The sequence below is a fragment of the Amblyomma maculatum genome, chromosome 2 (assembly GCF_055883805.1).
Source record: "Amblyomma maculatum isolate TAMU_Amacu chromosome 2, ASM5588380v1, whole genome shotgun sequence".
In the NCBI taxonomy this organism is placed as follows: Eukaryota; Metazoa; Arthropoda; class Arachnida; order Ixodida; family Ixodidae; genus Amblyomma; species Amblyomma maculatum.
This window is the reverse complement of record NC_139345.1, coordinates 210,810,335-210,827,791: the sequence shown is the minus strand read 5'-3', so window position 1 is coordinate 210,827,791 and position 17,457 is coordinate 210,810,335. Positions and strand designations below refer to the sequence as shown.

Here is a 17,457-nt window from a genome sequence, read left to right as displayed (position 1 = left end):
CGATCTTTGAATCTTTGGATCCATCCTCCGCCAGGCTCGAAGTTTTCTCGTCCCAGAAGAAAAGCGAATTTCTTCGCCTTTGCACAAAGAATCGGTCCTGTGATGGGAACGTTCTGGTTGCGAGTGTTCAGAAACCACTGGTAGAGAGACTCTTCCACATCACTGTACAAAGGGTCTCTAACCCTCTTTCGCTGGTCGTCGTGGCCGCTGGAGCCGGCTTTCTCGAGGACATCTGCAGCCTTGATTATGGTTGAAACCGTCGACTGCGAAAGCCCATACTTTTTAGTGAGGCTTCCCACCTTGAAGCCCTGCCGAAAATCCTGGTGAATTTGGTGCTTCACCTCGAGAGAGATCGCCTTCCGCTTAGTCGGCGCCATCTTCCACGTACAACTGGTACAACGACCAAGGACGCGCTCCCCTTCTCCCCACATTCTCTCTTCAGCGATTGCGATGATGATGGCGCTCGCTTCCAAAGGCCGTACGCATCGCCTCCTTGCGGATTTCTCCACAACGGTCTATTTGCGGCACTTTTCGCGTCATTCTAATCAAATAATTTTATTTTTCGCAAATATTTATACGAAATTTGCTAGTAAATATTTTCCAGGCGGTCAAAATTCTATCGTTGTATCCGATATATCGCCGATAATCGTATCGTTATATGTGGTTTATTTTTACATGGGGGCAATGGGAAAATTGATAAATCTAAATTATTTGATCGTTATAACCGATATATCGTTATATCTGGTATCGTTATAAGTGGATTACACTGTATTTGAAAACTTCATGCAACAAACATTTTCCAACGATCGACCATGATATAATGAACTCGCTATGCCAACTGCCTCTCGGCTAATGGTGAATTATTAAAAAATGAGCAGACCTGCACAGTTTCATGATGATAAAAAAGAGCTGACATGAGAACAATGTCTAATATTGCAACAAGCAACCACAGTCAATACAACGCACAGCGTTTCAAAACTGACTACAGTAGAACCTCGTTGATACGTTATTGGTTCATACAATTTCTCGTTTCATACGTTCAAAATCGCGGACAGTGAAACGTCTACCACAGAATTAGACTATTTTTCTCTTATTTAATATGTTCCTCGGATAACATGATTTCCGGCTACTACGTTCGAAACTTCAACAGACTGGTCGTATAATACGTTTTGCAATCAACCGGACATATGCCGACCAAAACTGACCAGCGGCGATCACCCGCCACAGTTGCTTTCCTGCAGAAAGCCTAGGTGCAACGGGGCAAAGTATCGAAGAAAGCCAACGAGCCAACATACGAGGCGCCCGTTCCCATGGAGACATGACTTCAAGAGGAGAAACGTGGTGGCTTCTTTTGCAGTACTTTAGGGGCATAGGGATGAACCATTTGATGACTACAACTATAGTGAAAGCTCGTTATTTCGAGAAGGCAGCGGCCGACGGCGCTGGAGGGTAAGGGTTGGCGGCCGCAACTGCGGCTGCCTGCTCTTCTCTTCCATGCAACCTCCGAAGCTTGCAACTAAATACTCGTTAATTTGACCCCCATTAATTCGGGAATACGGAAAAGTACTTCTGTCGGCGTGGTCCCAGCCAATGCTCATGAAAGGCTATGACGTCAGATGGGCACTATACGCCATGCGCAGCGCCTATAGGGGCGCCACTGAAAGCCGCGTAGCGGCGGCCGTCGGAACCCGAGGCGAGCCTCATGCGGCAGGCGTGGCCGTAGTGCGCACGTACACGTCTGCCGTTTCCGCGCGTCTCACGGGCACTTCCGCAGTGACCACATGCTCAAAGGAATCGCACTTTATAATAGTGGGCATGTGTTCGATATCCCGGCCGTCTCGCCAACAAGGTTGCGTACGAAGTGGAGTTCCTTTTGAGTGCCCCGCTTTCATAACGCCACGCTAATTCATTTATTCCTTGACCTATGAACCAATGTTCTTTCTTTGCTTAATGGTATACTGCCACAACCGAATAAGTGCGTGGAAATAAAGGAGTTTTTTTCTCTGAATCTGTTTTTTCGGACACCTGCTTATTCGGACATTTCAGCGGTCCCCGTGAGGTCCGAATAAACGGTCGGCGACTGTAATTCAAACTTTTTCCCGGTCCAGGGAAGTTCAAATTATTTACCTTTTATTGTGTTCGCTTTCATATGAGCGGACTGAGTCACAGCGACTGTAAGCCGTTGCAAAGGCTTCTCCACATGTCCCTGCTGTAAGGGGGCAAAGCATCTTGAAGCAATTAAGGAAGTGATCCTGGCTCGTCATCACTCCTTTTGCAAACGAGATTTGTTGCTAAATCTCTTTCCTCAGGACAACGCAAATATGGACTGAATTCTGCGAGAGCTATAAAAAGGAGCTGTGCATACTTCATGCCTAAATTATAATCTATACTTTATGCAGTGAAAGTCTCAATTCTAAATGCCTTTGCACCTCATTCAGCAAATAATTTTTATTAATATTAAGCAGTTCAGACCATACGCTGTTTTCGCTTTTGAAACGTTGAACGGCATGCTTAAAAGCACAAAGATACCAGATTAAAGAAAAAAGACACAGAGCAAGCACTGTGTGTCCACAGCTGCCATCCGGTTGCTCGCAGAATTCTGGCATCAATTGCTCTCTAGCCTCGGTAGCGGGAGCAGAAAAGAGTGCCGGCGATATGAGGCAAAGAGTAAATAGTCGCGGGTAGGCCAAGAGCGGGAACAGGAGCTTCTTTGCCCACTGGCTACAGTACAGCACCCTCCCCAGCCTGGTGCCTCTGATATTCTTTCACTGCCCGACTCCCCCATAGTCACTTCATGCGAGCTGCAGTGGAGGCGGAAGCTGCGTCCTCTGTGCAATCGAGGCACATAGTCTTTTTCTCGATTATATAACTTTAAGTAATGAAGATTTACTGTCAAAACTTTCAATGTACTTTTCCCTGCATTTAATTATGATTTGAGCTTCCATTCTACAATGTCCTTCCGAGCATTCACATGAAAACTGCATACAACAATAACGTGGATGTAATGAAAAAACTCATTACGGTTTTGCTGTAACAAGAGTTTCCCATGTAAAGGCCACACTCAACTCAAAGAAAAAAAGTCAGTCGAGAAAGTTTTTTTTTTTCGTGTATAGATGAATGCAAAAAAACTTTCGGGAAACTTGTGAAGGCAGTCATTAGTGCCTTTGCTACTGCCTATACTTAGAGGAAACAAAGCGTAAGCCATGGCGGCTGCGGACGTTAAGAAGCGGCAGGCCTTTTTTTTTTTTTGCGAGAGTCGTCCATTCTTAAATCTACGAATCAACGAAAGCACGCGGTCAGCTACGATCATGACACCGACTTTTAGCATTGTTAGCTTCAAACGGCCTTTGCAGTTATCACGCTTCCAATGATTTTGTGGCAGTGGACCCCAAGCGCGCTATGATAAATCGAACCAGGCTTGTGCAATCAAGCCATCATGGGCACTGCCAAGTTCGCTCCCCGCCACCGCAGGATCTGTAAAGTATAGTCAAAAGATAAAAACACCGTGACGTTATCGCTACATAGCATCTTGGCGCGCTGCCGTCAAATGAGCTGTGGATGCGACGGTCAAAACGGAGGGATGCGCCATCGAACGCTTTTTTTTTTTAAATCAAATTCTGCGGGGCAAAAGTGTTTGGTGGGTTCATTATGCGAGTGGGTTGACTACGCGACACAGTATCATTTTTAGCGATCGCAAGTGGCGTCTGAAGCCGATTTCTGTATATCAAACTATTTTGCGATCTCCTTCAAATTCGATATATCCGGGTTCGATTACAACAGCCAAGGACTAAGACTCACCCAGGGGTACGCACTCCATGGCGTTCTGCCAGATGGGGTCCACAGGCACCTGGAGCAGCCTCAGCAGCGCGTACAGGCACTCGCGCCGTAGGTTGTCATGGTCGCACCCTGGCACATTTTCAAAGAGAATGGCACCCCGTCACCAGAGAGTAACACTCTGCAGCAATCTCTTTGTTGCAGCACAAGGGTTAGAAGAATGACCCAAAGATGCCACAAGCATTGCAGGGCACAGCATCCAGTCGTGTGCAAGCACTGCCAAACACTGCTTCATTGCACTCTTTGTCGATTTTCACTCCCCCGCTTGGCTAGTTCCTTTGTATATGACAAAACCAGCCCAAGTCTGCTATCACATGACAACTACACTCAAAAAATAAAAACAAAAATTGTCCAAAGAAAAGGTGCGATAGGGACAAGAACCTACTTCTAATAGAATTCAGTGAAGGAAAAGCACGTCTAACACGGGCAGACATCACACCCAAAACGAAAAAAAATCTATAGCACCAGGGGACACAACAATCAGCCACTAGACGTCACATGTCTTAAGGGGGGCACGGCTCTTTGCGGCCGAAAATCGGTCTAAAAATCGGATTTTTTATTCATTTTTGCAGTCCTGAGATGTTTCCGCAACTATCTGCAAATTTTGGCTGAAAAGTATCGCCCAATTCGCACGTTACAGAGTTCCAAAAATGCGAATCTAAACGTTTGGCCCTTTAAATTGAGGTCAAATCACGCTGAGTTTTGGTCAAGCGCAGATAGAGAAATATGCGCTCCACAGGCATCATTTTGGTCTCGTTCAAAAGATCGTGATTCAGGCTATTCCCATGTCACAATCGGCGTCCGTGAGCAAACACCCAAAGCGGAAAACAAAGGGACAAATTTGCGCGAAACATGCGCTGCTATTGGGCTCCGAAAGCATGTGACACAAATGACCACTTTTGGTTGGCTGCTCGCGTTGACTGCTTGCGGGCCTGGCGCCATTTTGAAAAGGTCGCGTAGGCCTAGCTGGCTTAGCGACGTCCCGTCCCGTCGTCGCGACCATGGCGTAAAATGGGGAAAATTTTGGTTCGAGCGTCATTCTGGCCCAGAAATCAAAGAAAGGTAGAGATAAGAGGCACGCTGGTGACGCGGCAACGCCACATCCTGTTATCAGCGACGAAGCACCGAGGCTCCACAGATTCCTGCCGAATGCGAGCATCATAATCATGACGATGCAGTTCAAGAAGTGATACCTAAGCAGTTTTCATGGGCAGGTCAGATCGAGCACTCAGAAAAGTTAGTGGCGCGGCGGCAGCGGTGATCGCGAAACAGCGTCACGCGCGGCATGCGGAATCGCAAACTTTCTCGAAATAAATTTGCTTTTGAGTTGCAGGGACAATTATCTCAATGGGAAACGGTGCATTCACACCAGAAACCAGTCGTAACTCATTTTATCGAGTTACTGTAAGCCTTGGTAATTCAAACACATGCCCAAAACGTTTCTTGCCGATTTCTCAAATTGAACTTTGGACAGTCACCAGATCAATATTTCTGGCCCTGCTCTTGCTAGTTATTTTCTTTACCTAACCTCATGTATCTTTTGACACCAAGGTAAATGTAATAACCATACGGGAAAACTTACTGAAAAGATTGTCTTGGCACCATAATAGACCTTTCCTTTGAGTCTTTTTTTTTTATGATGTAACTTTGGCTCAAATTGGTATAAAGCATTAATTTTTACTTCACTTTACTTTCCAACCATTTCTGATCATATTGATATGTCAAACCTTGCCATAATAATTTAAATCTACATGTTCTGACATGTTTTTCCTCGTTTTCTCGAAACAGCATATTTGAGGCTGCTGCAATTATGGACGAGCAATATCTCTTGAACTATTTTTGCTATTGCTTTCATTTTTTTCATTGCTGCAAAGATACTTTCTTGAAGAGTGCAGTAAGACTAAAATATATGCAATTAAGATGAGGCAACATTTACAAAACTAATTATTTATAATGGGTGTCAAATCGAGCTTTTCCACAGAAAAGTTTGATGTACTGTAACACAAGTTCAAATTAATCTAGCTGCACTCTGATATTTCTAGATAATTTATGCAGGTTCATTTTCATCATGCCCTTGTGTGTTTAGTAATTAGCTCACCTCCAAATGAAGAACATTAATTAGGCAAAATTCTTAAAACTATGCACTCTACAAAAGGAACAATTATATATTTAAAATCAGCATGTCAAAATACATAAGTGATGCAAGTTTAATCTAAATCGGTTCATAAATAAGAAAAAATGTTCAAACAGGGGTGTCCCCCATAAGGGGGGACAGGGCTCTTGATGAGCTAAAAATGCAAAAAAAAAAAAAAGAGACTGTTTGAAAATAAAGTTTAGGAAACATATCTCACATACCTACTAAATTATTCCCTCCCTGGGTCATTCATTCTGCTTTATAGAGTGCAAACGAGCCAAGTAAATGCCATCTCAGTTCATTTTTTCTTCATTTTTTCAAAACAAATTTTTGATTGTTTCCTAGTTTAAAAGAGAAACAGCTTCCCATCTAGAGCAGGTAAAGGGATAATTTTTATAGCAGCATGCTACTAGGCAATTAAACTATATAATGTTGGGAAGAGATTTCCAATTTTATCCTTGCTAAGTTTTTCGCGTGCTCTAACTTAAATGGCTTGTCAACCGCTTTTTCTTATAACTACTACTTCAACAAGTTGTAAAATGACTACTAATATTGCCTTGCTCAAAATTGCAGTTCCTATATTGCATTCCTTTTACTATGTACTATCTAGTGATATATTGTTATAGTTTTCTAATTGGCTTTTTTTTTTTTCTCTACTGCTTATATAAACAAGGAAAAGGAAATGTCAAATAATTTGAGAACCAATTGGCATATCAGACAATTAATTACATATGTGCAGTCAGCACAAAAAGCTTATTAAGAATGCCCATTTTTATTGCAATTGCTTAAAAAAAAAAAGTATTCCAAGAGCCTTGTCCTTCGCTAAATTAGGGAAGTCAAACAGCTCACAGCAGAAAAAGTGAAAAGAACAAGCACATATCAGCCTACCTACAATAAAGTGGGCAGTGGTATGAATGGATTGCACTCACTGCAGCAGTGGTTGGTTGACAGACTGATGGCATCACAATGGCATGCGGCCAATCAGAGGATTTCATTATGAAAAGTTTCTGGTGTGACGAGAGCTCTAATAACCTTACTTTAATAACTTCTGTTATTAACATATCACTGCTTTTTTGATAGCTCACTGGAATGTCCTAAATTTGGAACCTTCTCACTAGCCTTTACGTTTTTGCCCAGGAGTTTGCCAGTATTAGAACATCTGCTTTTCCTTCAGCAATTTCAGCTGAACATTCACGCTTCCTTTGCCCAGATTTTTCAGGCCACTGCTGTTGCTTCCTTGGTTAGCAAGCAACAGCAACACAGCAGCAGGTTAGAGCTGTGCTCATGCAAAGAAAAGAGGAACCTTGTGTGCTCACCTGATTGGGCTGGGGTGCTCGTTTCAGCCAGGAAGACAGAGAGAGTCTTGAGCAGGGTTACACCCACCTGCATGTAGGCCACACAGCACAAAAAATGAGCGAATGCTTGAGGCCTTGCCAACAAAACCCGACCCCTGCCGCACATCTGCTATCAGCCCCTGATTCCGTCTTTTTCCCACAATGGCCTTGTGTCTCCAGGTTCACAGGTTAGAAACACACACCAAGCTCCTATTGCACATGTGCCGCTCGTGTTAGCACAGACGTTTACAACCGATGGCACAGCCATCAAGCTCGCACTTGCCGCTTCGTAGAACAATTCACACCTCATGGAACCAGATTGCGTCTGTGCCTTTAAACGCGATCACTCTCAACTATGAACAATTTCTGCACCTCCTCTGGGGGCGCCCCTTTTTGTGAAAAATGCGGATTGCGTTAGAATGTGAGCTGCAGTAGCGATAAGCGCACAACGCATGTCCCATGCCCTCCCTTGCTGGGCTCGCCTGTTATGTGCTACTTGTAGACATGAACTGCTGTAGTGCCACTTACGGTGACACTACAAAAGAAAGCTGCGGAAACTGTTGCATCTGCAAAAGATAGATACCGATTTCGCTGTGTCAACTGCATTCAGGTACTGCAATTGTAGAACTTTTTTTTTTTTAGAGCGCAGCTCTTTGGTTTCCTCGGTTTCGAGTCAGTGTCGGCGTCTGCCGCATCAGTCTCGTAACCAGCTCCGCCCCCTTTCATCCCCCCAGTTCGAGCTGGCGCTTGCTTCGGCAACCGGAGCCTCGCAGAAACTGGGGGGGGGGGGTTCACTCAGCGGCGACGATGTGGGCAGGAGTGCGCGTAGCAACCGGAGAACACGAGGAAAGGAAGGGAGGGGGGGGGGGGTAGCCGGAGGCAGCACTAGCAGCGACTGACTGATGCTGCTGACGCCGCTAACGAGTCAAGACAACGTGACTGCGAACACAGTCGCCGCCATGCAGAAAGAGGAGGAGGGGATCCCCCTCTTCCTGCGTGGCAGCGAGGGTGCTCACCAGTTGCCGAAATGCCGGCTTGCTATCAGCGGATCACGGGGCGTGCATCCCGTTCTCACTCGCTTCACTCGCTAGCGGTGTGAGCGGCATCAGTCAGTCGCTGCTATCTGTTCGTCGCGCAACATTCATATGGGCCTATAATGGACCATTTGCGGAAAAGCTCCTGCGCATGCGCGACAAAGGTGCAACTAGCGCCCTCTGTGGGCGATTTGGTTTTGGTTAGAAAACATGACGCGCAAGCGCTGCCTAGCTGTGCATTCTCGCGCTGTAGAGTGGTGGATGATTTGAGTTGCTTGTCTCGCTTTCGCCGTATGTGTGTGCCCGTGGCTCGGGAAAACTTATCACGCATTTAAAAAAAAGTCAGACACATGAAAAAAGGCTGTCTGGATATTTCATGACTGGTCCCCGAGCGCGCGTCGTCTGCTAACGAAGTAGTGTGCTCGGTGCCCTCTTCCGCTGCTGCTTTGCGGAGGCGCTTTTGTTCTCCCCCGTTTTTTTTTATGTCGGTGCCATAATCTATTATGAGTCTTGTTTCCTTCTACAGCCACACCATTTACGGAAAAGGGGACATCTCTGCCTTGAGACGAGGTAGTGTAGAGCTTTGCTGGAGTGAGTTCTATACCTTACCAAGAACTATCGACTTGCAGAGTACGCCCGTGCAAGAAGAAGCATCCTAGTGCCCTCACAGAAACACTCAACAGCAGCCCTGCTACATGCTGACAGGTTTCGCTAAGCCTTCAATAAGGAGTAAAGATACGCAGCATTGTTCACTATTGCATGCAGTCTAAAGACAGCCATTTGACTGGAACGCCTTCTATCTAAGCTAAGCATGTGCCATGCAACAGCGACACTTGTACGTATATACAGTCGAACCCGGATATATCGAACTCGAAGGGGATCGCGAAATAGTTTGATATATCGATAATTCGATATACAGAAATCGGCTTGTGACGGCACTTACGATGTGAAAAAACGATACCGTATTTGTCGCGTAATCAACCCACTCACATAATGAAGCCACCCTCCACTTTTGCACCCGAGAATTTGAAAAAAAAAAAAAAAAACCGTTAAGGCTAGCTCGCTCACATGCAAGCGATGAGCGGCAGCGACAGCGCGAAAATTTTCAAACTTGTTGGAACTGCGTCCCTCTCGCCACTCGAGCCACCGCGGCAGCTCAAAACAAGGTTACTGTGTCTCCGCAGTGGCAGGAAATCGCGAGCATTTTCGCTTGCATGTCGATGGCGCGCGTTAGTCCGTTTTGGTGTCTCATCCACAGCTCATTGGCAGTGTGCCAAGATGCTGCGCAGCGATAACGTCAGGGCGCGTTTATCTTTTTATAGCTCCTCCGGTGGCGGGGAGCGAACTTGGCAGAGTGCCCGTGATGGCTTGATTGCACAAGCCTGGTTCGATTTATCACGCCGCGCTTGGGGTGGGCGTCATGATCGCAGCAGCTGACCGCGTGCTTTCGCTGATTCATACATGCAAGGATAAACGATAAAAAAAAATAATAATAAACATCCCCGCAAGAAAAAAAAGAAAAGAAAAATTCCCTGCCGCTTTTTAACGTCCGCAGCCGCCATATCTTATGCTACGCCGCGCGTACAGCCCAACGATAGGAAAGGATGACTCTCGCAAAAAAAAAAAAGTCAAGAAAAGTAAAACAGAGAGAGCTGGCGCTTAACATCCGCAGGCGCCATAGCCACGTCCGCCGCCGCGTTGCCGCACGTAGAGGGTTCGCAACACACGCTGGAGAAAGCGTCCGACGTCTGTCTGAAAACGGGCTGACCTGGCTTGGCGCATGCGTTGCGCGTGCTGAAGGAGAGAGATAGCTCAGCAAAAGAATGGGCACACCCACGCACATGGCTTGCAAACGTCATGTGTTGGCGCGCGGGAAACGACAACTGCAGATGCGCGCGCCTTTGGGGAATGGGTGCGGCGCTGCCCAGACCAGCTGTCGCCGAACTGTCTCCTTTCATTCCTTCCGCGCGTGGCTTGAAAACGTCACGCGGCAAACGGCCAAGGGTGATGCGATCATCTTTGGGGAAGACACACTTTCCAGTGCGGGGTGCGGAGTTCGATATATTGAACGACCGGTGAAATTGAGTTCGATATATGACGCGGCTTTCCTATACCTTTACATGGGATTTTCAAGGGGATATTTCGTGAGTTCGATATAACCAAAATTCGATATATCCAGGTTCGATATAACCGGGTTCGACTGTATAACGAGGACCACGACGACATACAAGGCGCGAAAGACGAAGCCGTGGGGTCGGTTGTGCCCAACCGGCCCGTTCAGTAGTAGCTGGGCGTTCTTGCTGTATTTGGCGCTTGCTGCCAAATGAACACATATTGGTTTTATAGGAGTTCTTGCATCGACAGATTCCGGTGGGAAATGAATTTTATATACATGTATGAACATCCACCGTAAATCCAAAAATACAATAGCAAGGTGCGCTATATCTGAACAGCGGGAGCACGGCAGAGTGCAGCCTACGCAGGAAGCGGTCCGTCAGTAAGCGAAGCTCTCACGTATGAGCGCGAGCATGGTTGAGAAAATACGAGTCATTTACTAATCAGTAAAGCCTGGCCTACATGAGAAGCTGCAGGGACGAAGTCAGCAGGAACTCTTGCCCTACATCAGAAAACCCAGACAAACATTTGCGCGTGTTACAAAATAGTGCATTCCAAGTCACTGTAACACTCGTCTGCGCATTAGCACCCATGCAATACACGTTCATTTTGTGTATCAGCATTTTGCACAATAGAGATACACATGTTTTTAACCAAAATATCTCACCCCGCAACGCAATCGCAGTGAGTTCAAACGATGTGGCCCGAAGCAACAGCGAACCATGGCATTGTCGCATAAACACTGCGGTCTTCATGGATAGTGCTCACTCTCATCAAAACTGATTAGTAGTATGAAGATTCAAGTTCCTGACATGGCCTTCCTCCTTTAAGCATCGGCCACGATGCGCCTGGCGAACAGTTGAGGACACAAACTGCACGTATTGCTCATACATGGTCATTATTCTGGCTAAAACCCAAAACGTCGGCGCTCTACATCGTTCTTCTTCGATGTCATCCTCTTTCTTCAGCATATGCACGTTTTCAGCAAAAGAGCAACACTAAAACAACGATTTAAGCGCACGCGAAACGCCGAACGCTGCCTTGCGCATTCCAGTTCGAGAAGCCCTTTCCAACCAAAAGTGCCGGCGAAGCTTCCCATTTTGGACGACAAGTGGCGCTCGCTTTTCCGCAAATGGTCGATTGTCTGTAAAGTTGTCTGTAATTGTACATATGTGTCTTGCTCGAAATCTTTGCCTCAATTTATCGAAAAGGTTAAACAGCTGATGAGCTGCGCTCAAATTTTGCATTAGGAAGTAACGTAATCGCGGGCAATTTTTTTTTAGGGGGTTCGTGTTTTGCTGCAACAAAGCTTTAGTGCAATTTCATCAAATTTCCAGTAACAAAGAACTACGTAATGAAGAGTATCTGCGGCAAGTTCGTTACATCAGGCTGACCACCACAACATTTTCGTTAAAAGACCCACAACGTTTCGTTTCATGTTTCAATCGGTGTAACATCAAGTAACTTTGTAACACCAAGGAATTCAATATCATATTTACTCAAATGTAACCGAGAGCTTGTTCGTGATTTTTGGCTCTCAAATTCTACCCGCACGTTATAATCAAATACTGTGATTCAGTTGGCCTAAAGCAGCGCCGAAGTGCAGCCATAATGAATCTGTCATCACTCGGTTTTGGTTTCCATGGTTTTATGATGTTATGTTGGCAACATGGGTACCAAGGAAGCTAAATCAGCCAAATCCCAATCCATCGAAAGTCAAAACTTTGTGCTTTTTGCTCGTAGGCTGAGAATCATGTTGTTACCCTTATCACGTACTTGACGCATCCTTCACAATGGATTAGTGTGATTGCTTCCGTTATCGCATTTTGCACGATGGCAGCACGCCACGCACAGTATGACGCTCGATTCAAAAGAAATGCTATTCTGACAGCAGAAGAAATTGTAAGTTCTGCGGCAGCTCGACATTAACTAATCTGCCATATGTAGGTGGTGGAGGTGATTTTTAAATGTGAGCCTGAAACACAAACCCTTCTGACGACATCGTCTGGGAGGACGAGAGTGAAAAGGAAGACTCAGTTTTCGAGAACTTGGCCTACAATGAAGAATGAGCATTTCTGATGAGACTGCAAGGGCCCAAATGTCTATTAAAGGTACATTTTCAAGCGCTTATCTCGCGTCACAATCGTGGTTTTATTTTCTTCCATTGGGCAATATGCAAAGTCGCCCCTCGCGTTACATTCGAGTAAATACGGTACATGGAGGTCCCCTGCAGCTACGTGGACTTATCTTGAACTAGCTCCAAAACATTTATCAATGATATGCTCGAGCACTTTGGAAAGCACAAGTGGTGAAGGCGCAACCAAGGGGGCAAACCGCAGGCCATACACCGATTAGAGGCAAGGGAAAGCTCTGATACGCCACACTTTTCTCTCCACTCTGTTTTCTCTCCACTCTGCCTGGTGCAAAACCTCTACCACAATAACATGTTCGGTATAAAGCTCACGCAGGTGACCCCACCTGCTGGAAGCAGGTGGCCAGGTGCTGGGGCCCCAGCGTCACAGCCAGGTGCCACAGGGTGCGCACCAGTGCCAGCCGCACCAGGGTGTCGACCGAAGGACGCTGCCGTAGGGGAGTCATCACCAGCACCAACATCTTGTGCATGCGCAGAGTCTCTGTAAAGGAAAACCCAAATAAAAATGGCTGACAGTGGTGCAATGTGCACTGCTAACAAACTACTGGGGTGCCACACAGTGCCTCCCAACAAGGGCAGCCACATGATTTCATGTAGCAAGATAGACGGGGAACAAAAAAATAATGCAAAAGGGTGGACATACAGAATGGTTAGGGGTGTGCAAATATTCGAAATTTCGAGCATGAATCGAATATGTTTGTTATTCGATTCGTATTCAAAAAACTAACAAAAATACAGTCAAACCCACTTATAACAATACTGAAGTGCAATGAAAATATCACTGTAATAACTAGGGGTGTGCAAATACTCGAATACGAATCGAATAGCAAATTTTCGAATTTTTCGATTAGGAAATCGAATTCCTAGTATTCGCAGGGCCGAATATTTGGTTTTCGGGTGAATGTGCCAATGCGAGACCTTAATTTCCTCCATCTTCTCCAAATGTTTCAGTGCAATCGCTGGTTTTCTGCAGCACACAATTTTAATCTACAGCCGCCGCACAGCAGGTGGAAACAAATTCTTAACAGCACAAACCTGATAGTAGTGATGCAACTGGGCACGAACAGCCGAAAAAAATCCTCCGTTCCATGCGGCAAAAATTGCCAGCGACATAGGTCATAAGAGACAGCAACCACAGCACAACGCAAGCCACGGTAAGCATGCGACTTTAAAGATTGAATTTATCCCACTACCAACACGTGTGAAACTAATTTCCCTAAGAAATTAGGAAATTCTAGGTGAATGCCGGTATACCAGCTTATGTGGGTCACTGTTAGTGATTATATTAGAGGAGCGTCTACCTTTTCTTTTCCTTTATTCCTACTCACTATTTGGGCAACGGGAGAAATGTTTAGTTTTCAAAAGAGAGAGAAGAGACAGAAGCATATCGCAATTAGCCAACAGCACTGAACAAAAAAGGGGATGATGATGAATGTACGCAGAGCCACCTGTCATGTACAAGACAAGAAAAAGTTTCCCCCTCCTGGCTCTCCATGTGCCCACGCCGCCGCACTGTCAGTGCTTGACCCAGTTGCGTGCATCACGTTTCCGTGTCTACAGTTCTGTTTTAAGCAGCTCCACTTTATTAACCCTTTGACTGTCGTATATACCGGAAAAAAAAATAAATAAAAAAAATAATAAAAAAAAAAAACTCAGCCCCAGTATAGAATTTTTTCATATGTTATGCGCTTAGCACAGTACCTGTATGGCAAAAATGCCGCGGGATCGAATACGGCCGCAGTACCTCTATGGCGACAACAGTCGAAGGGTTAAGGTGCACAGAAAGAAGCGTGAGAGCTTTATGGCGGTTTGTGTGCAGTACCTGTCTCGGATCTAGAAACATTTCGTGAAGGAGAATCCGAAGGAAGCGACGTGCAAGACAGGCAGTTCCAAACTTAGAAAGCCGTCGGGCACAACGACATCACTGGCAAACCACCTAAGGAATAAACATTCCGCTTTACACAGTGCATTTTAGGCAGAAAGCGGGAATCGAACATGTTTTGGCAGCACATTACAGCCTTCTATCAAATGTAAGTTTGATATGGCCAAGGAGTTGTCACAGCACTCAACACAAAAAATCAAGAAATCATGACACGGACTGCTCGGATGCTGGCACTCAACCTGCTGTCATACGACTTTGTTGAAAGCCGAGGGTTCAAGGAGTTAATGCATGAAGTGGAACCATTATATAAGATCCCCTCCCGGACAACTTTTACAAGAACAATCATCCTCGATCTGTACAGGGACACTGTAAGCGTTGACCTGCAGGAAGGTGTACAGTCTTTGTCATTCCCCAGTGACATGTGGATGTCGAGGTCAAACTAGAGTTACATTAGTCTCACATGCCATTACTTGACCTCGAAGTTCGAAATACGGGCGTTTGCATTGGGTAACCAGCCCGCAACTGAGAGTCCCACTGCATCCAACATCTTAGCACACCTGGAAGCAATGATGAACAAGTGGAACCTGCCACTGCAAGAGGCACCTATTTTTGCTGTGACGGACAATGCTTGAAATTTCCGTGCGGCTCTCCAGGATTTTCAATGTACCCCCAAGCAGTGCTTGGGCCATACATTGCAATTGGCCATCAAGGATGCAAAAGAAGAGAGTGCAGGAGTACCCACCATTCTTAAGAAATGCAGTACAAAAGTGGGCCGTTACAAGCACAATGTCCAAGCTGCAGCAAGACTAGAGTGTACTAGAACTTTTTGAGAGGTGCGACCGGCAGCCGCAAAGGGGCCCGCGCGTGTAGAAAGTTGGCAGTGGCGCTGCAGTCAACCACACTTGAACGCATCTTTGCCGCTCCTTCGTGTTCGCTTGCGCCCTGCCGCGTATCGCACAGTCGGCACTCGTGGAAATTTGGCTCATGCTCTCGCGCTACGAAATGAATCGAGTGAGAACAAGTGGTCTATGACCACACCCCGTAAAAAGTCTATAGGAATGAACAGTGGCATGTGAAAGGCTTACAAATTTGTACATACCCTCCCAACACGCGCACACACACACATGCTTACAGCCACGACCTCGTTAGTATAAGCAGACTGGTACAAAACACCAGTTCCTGTGCCAGCAGTCGTAATGAGTAATTATATAAACGCAAGTAATGTGCAATAATTGCTGTATTGCTCTGCAACGCGAGCTGCTATCACCTGCGCTTACGCTTTCGTTACAGTCGTTTAGCACAGCTTATTTGTAAAAGCATGAAAGTTATTCAGTGCAGTCCACTTATAACGATATCAGATATAACGATATATAGCTTATAACGATTAAATTCTTGGTATTTACCAATTTTCCCATTGGTCCAATGTAAAAATAAACCAGATATAACGATCGATTATCAGCAGTAAATCGGATACAACGATAGTTTTATCGCCACCCAGTAAATGTTTACAACGAAAATTTGTCTGAATGTTTTATAAAAATAAAATACTAGGAAGAGAACGATGTGAAAACTCTACATAGGCCGTGAAAACGGACTGTCGTGGAGAAATCTGCGAGAAATGAGCACTATCATCATCGCAATCACTGTCTGTTGCCGCCCAAAGGATGCAGCCATATCGCCATCGCAGATTGTGCTGCTAATGATGATGATGAACTTGTGGCCATGCCCTTTGAATCGGGTGGACACTCACACAGTATCCAGCCAGAGTGCAAACACACCCCAGAGTTACACAGTTACACATACACTGAGTTATGCAGTGTACGGAAGATGGAAGATGGCGCCACCCACACAGAAGGCGCGACAGCTCTCAAGATGAAACATAAGATTCATCAGGATTTCTGACAGGGTTTCAAGGTTGGAAGCCTCGTGAAAAATGCGGGCATTCGCGCTCTACGATTTTAACAATCATTAAGACTGAGAATGCCCTGGAGTTCATCCAGTTGCTAATAGGTGTCGTGCACGCAACAAAGACTGCCGCCGGCGTACGCGCTACTGGAAGCGATGCTCACAGCGATTGTCAAGCTTCAGCTGCTGCTCAAGCAAGCGCGAATTTCAGACTTTTTAAAGTATGTTTAAGTTATTGATGTATTCTGTAATAAAGTGTTTAGTGCTCTTTAGGTTGATTAGCGTTGTTCAACCCGATTTGCTCATCGCTGGTAAGTAGGCAAGCCTACATGCACAGGAAAATGCGTGGGTGTGTGCTTTTTTTTGCCAGTCCAGATATAACAATAATCGGTTATAACGATTGATTTTCCGGTTTTCTCAATATCGTTATAAGTGGACTGCACTGTAGTTACCAAGAGCACGTCTCCTATAAGGAGTGCACTTCCGATTCACATATCAAATAATCATTTCATATAGGCTAGGTGCGGTGCATATATAGTTCAGGCGAACTTAAAGAGCTGCTACCCCGTCTGCTACCCCCGTAAAGCAGCAATGCCTCTTTTATTGTAAAACTCTCAAGAAAACAATACAAAAAAAACTAAAATAAACGTGAGAGAAATCCCGCACCGAGCCAGAGGTTATCACAGGCAAAACCAAATGAAAATAAAATAAAAAAATTGAGGCAAACACCCAAGAAAAAATTTAAAAAGCCAATAGGAAAGAAGAAAAAAAAAGCAATGCCCCCAAGCGCAAATGGAGGGGAGGCAACACAACACATTTTATTTACAAATACTGCACGTGCACCCACTCTCTTCCCCAGCATAGTCTTGAAGTGCAGGTTTTCTGTACTCGGCTCAACTTTAAATGCAGCTGTGCTTTTCTGCGTGCATAGTCACGAGACTTGTTGACACCTTTTACCAAAAAAAATGCATTCTTGTTACCAGATAAAATCCAGTTAGATTTAAAGAAAGCTCCTTGAAAGATCGCATCCAACGTGAAAAGTTGGGGAATTTGTGCGGTGCCCAAGC

At 45.5% G+C, this 17,457-nt stretch overlaps 1 protein-coding gene and 1 pseudogene across 4 annotated transcripts in view; both read right to left on the bottom strand.

The window, feature by feature from the left end:
- The window catches only part of LOC146201211 (telomere-associated protein RIF1-like), a 310,221-nt gene that overhangs the window by 220,081 nt on the left and 72,683 nt on the right, over positions 1–17,457 (bottom strand). For all 4 annotated transcript variants that reach the window (XM_084595678.1, XM_084595679.1, XM_084595681.1 and 1 more), the window contains exons 9-11: positions 12,930–13,084; positions 7,285–7,351; positions 3,799–3,906 (exon numbers count right to left, since the gene is read on the bottom strand). In XM_084595678.1, coding sequence (XP_084451804.1) covers positions 3,799–3,906; positions 7,285–7,351; positions 12,930–13,084 — 330 coding nt within the window. The remainder of the gene's footprint in view (positions 1–3,798; positions 3,907–7,284; positions 7,352–12,929; positions 13,085–17,457) is intronic.
- LOC146201212 (uncharacterized) overlaps positions 1–17,457 on the bottom strand; it is a 90,679-nt pseudogene that overhangs the window by 63,967 nt on the left and 9,255 nt on the right.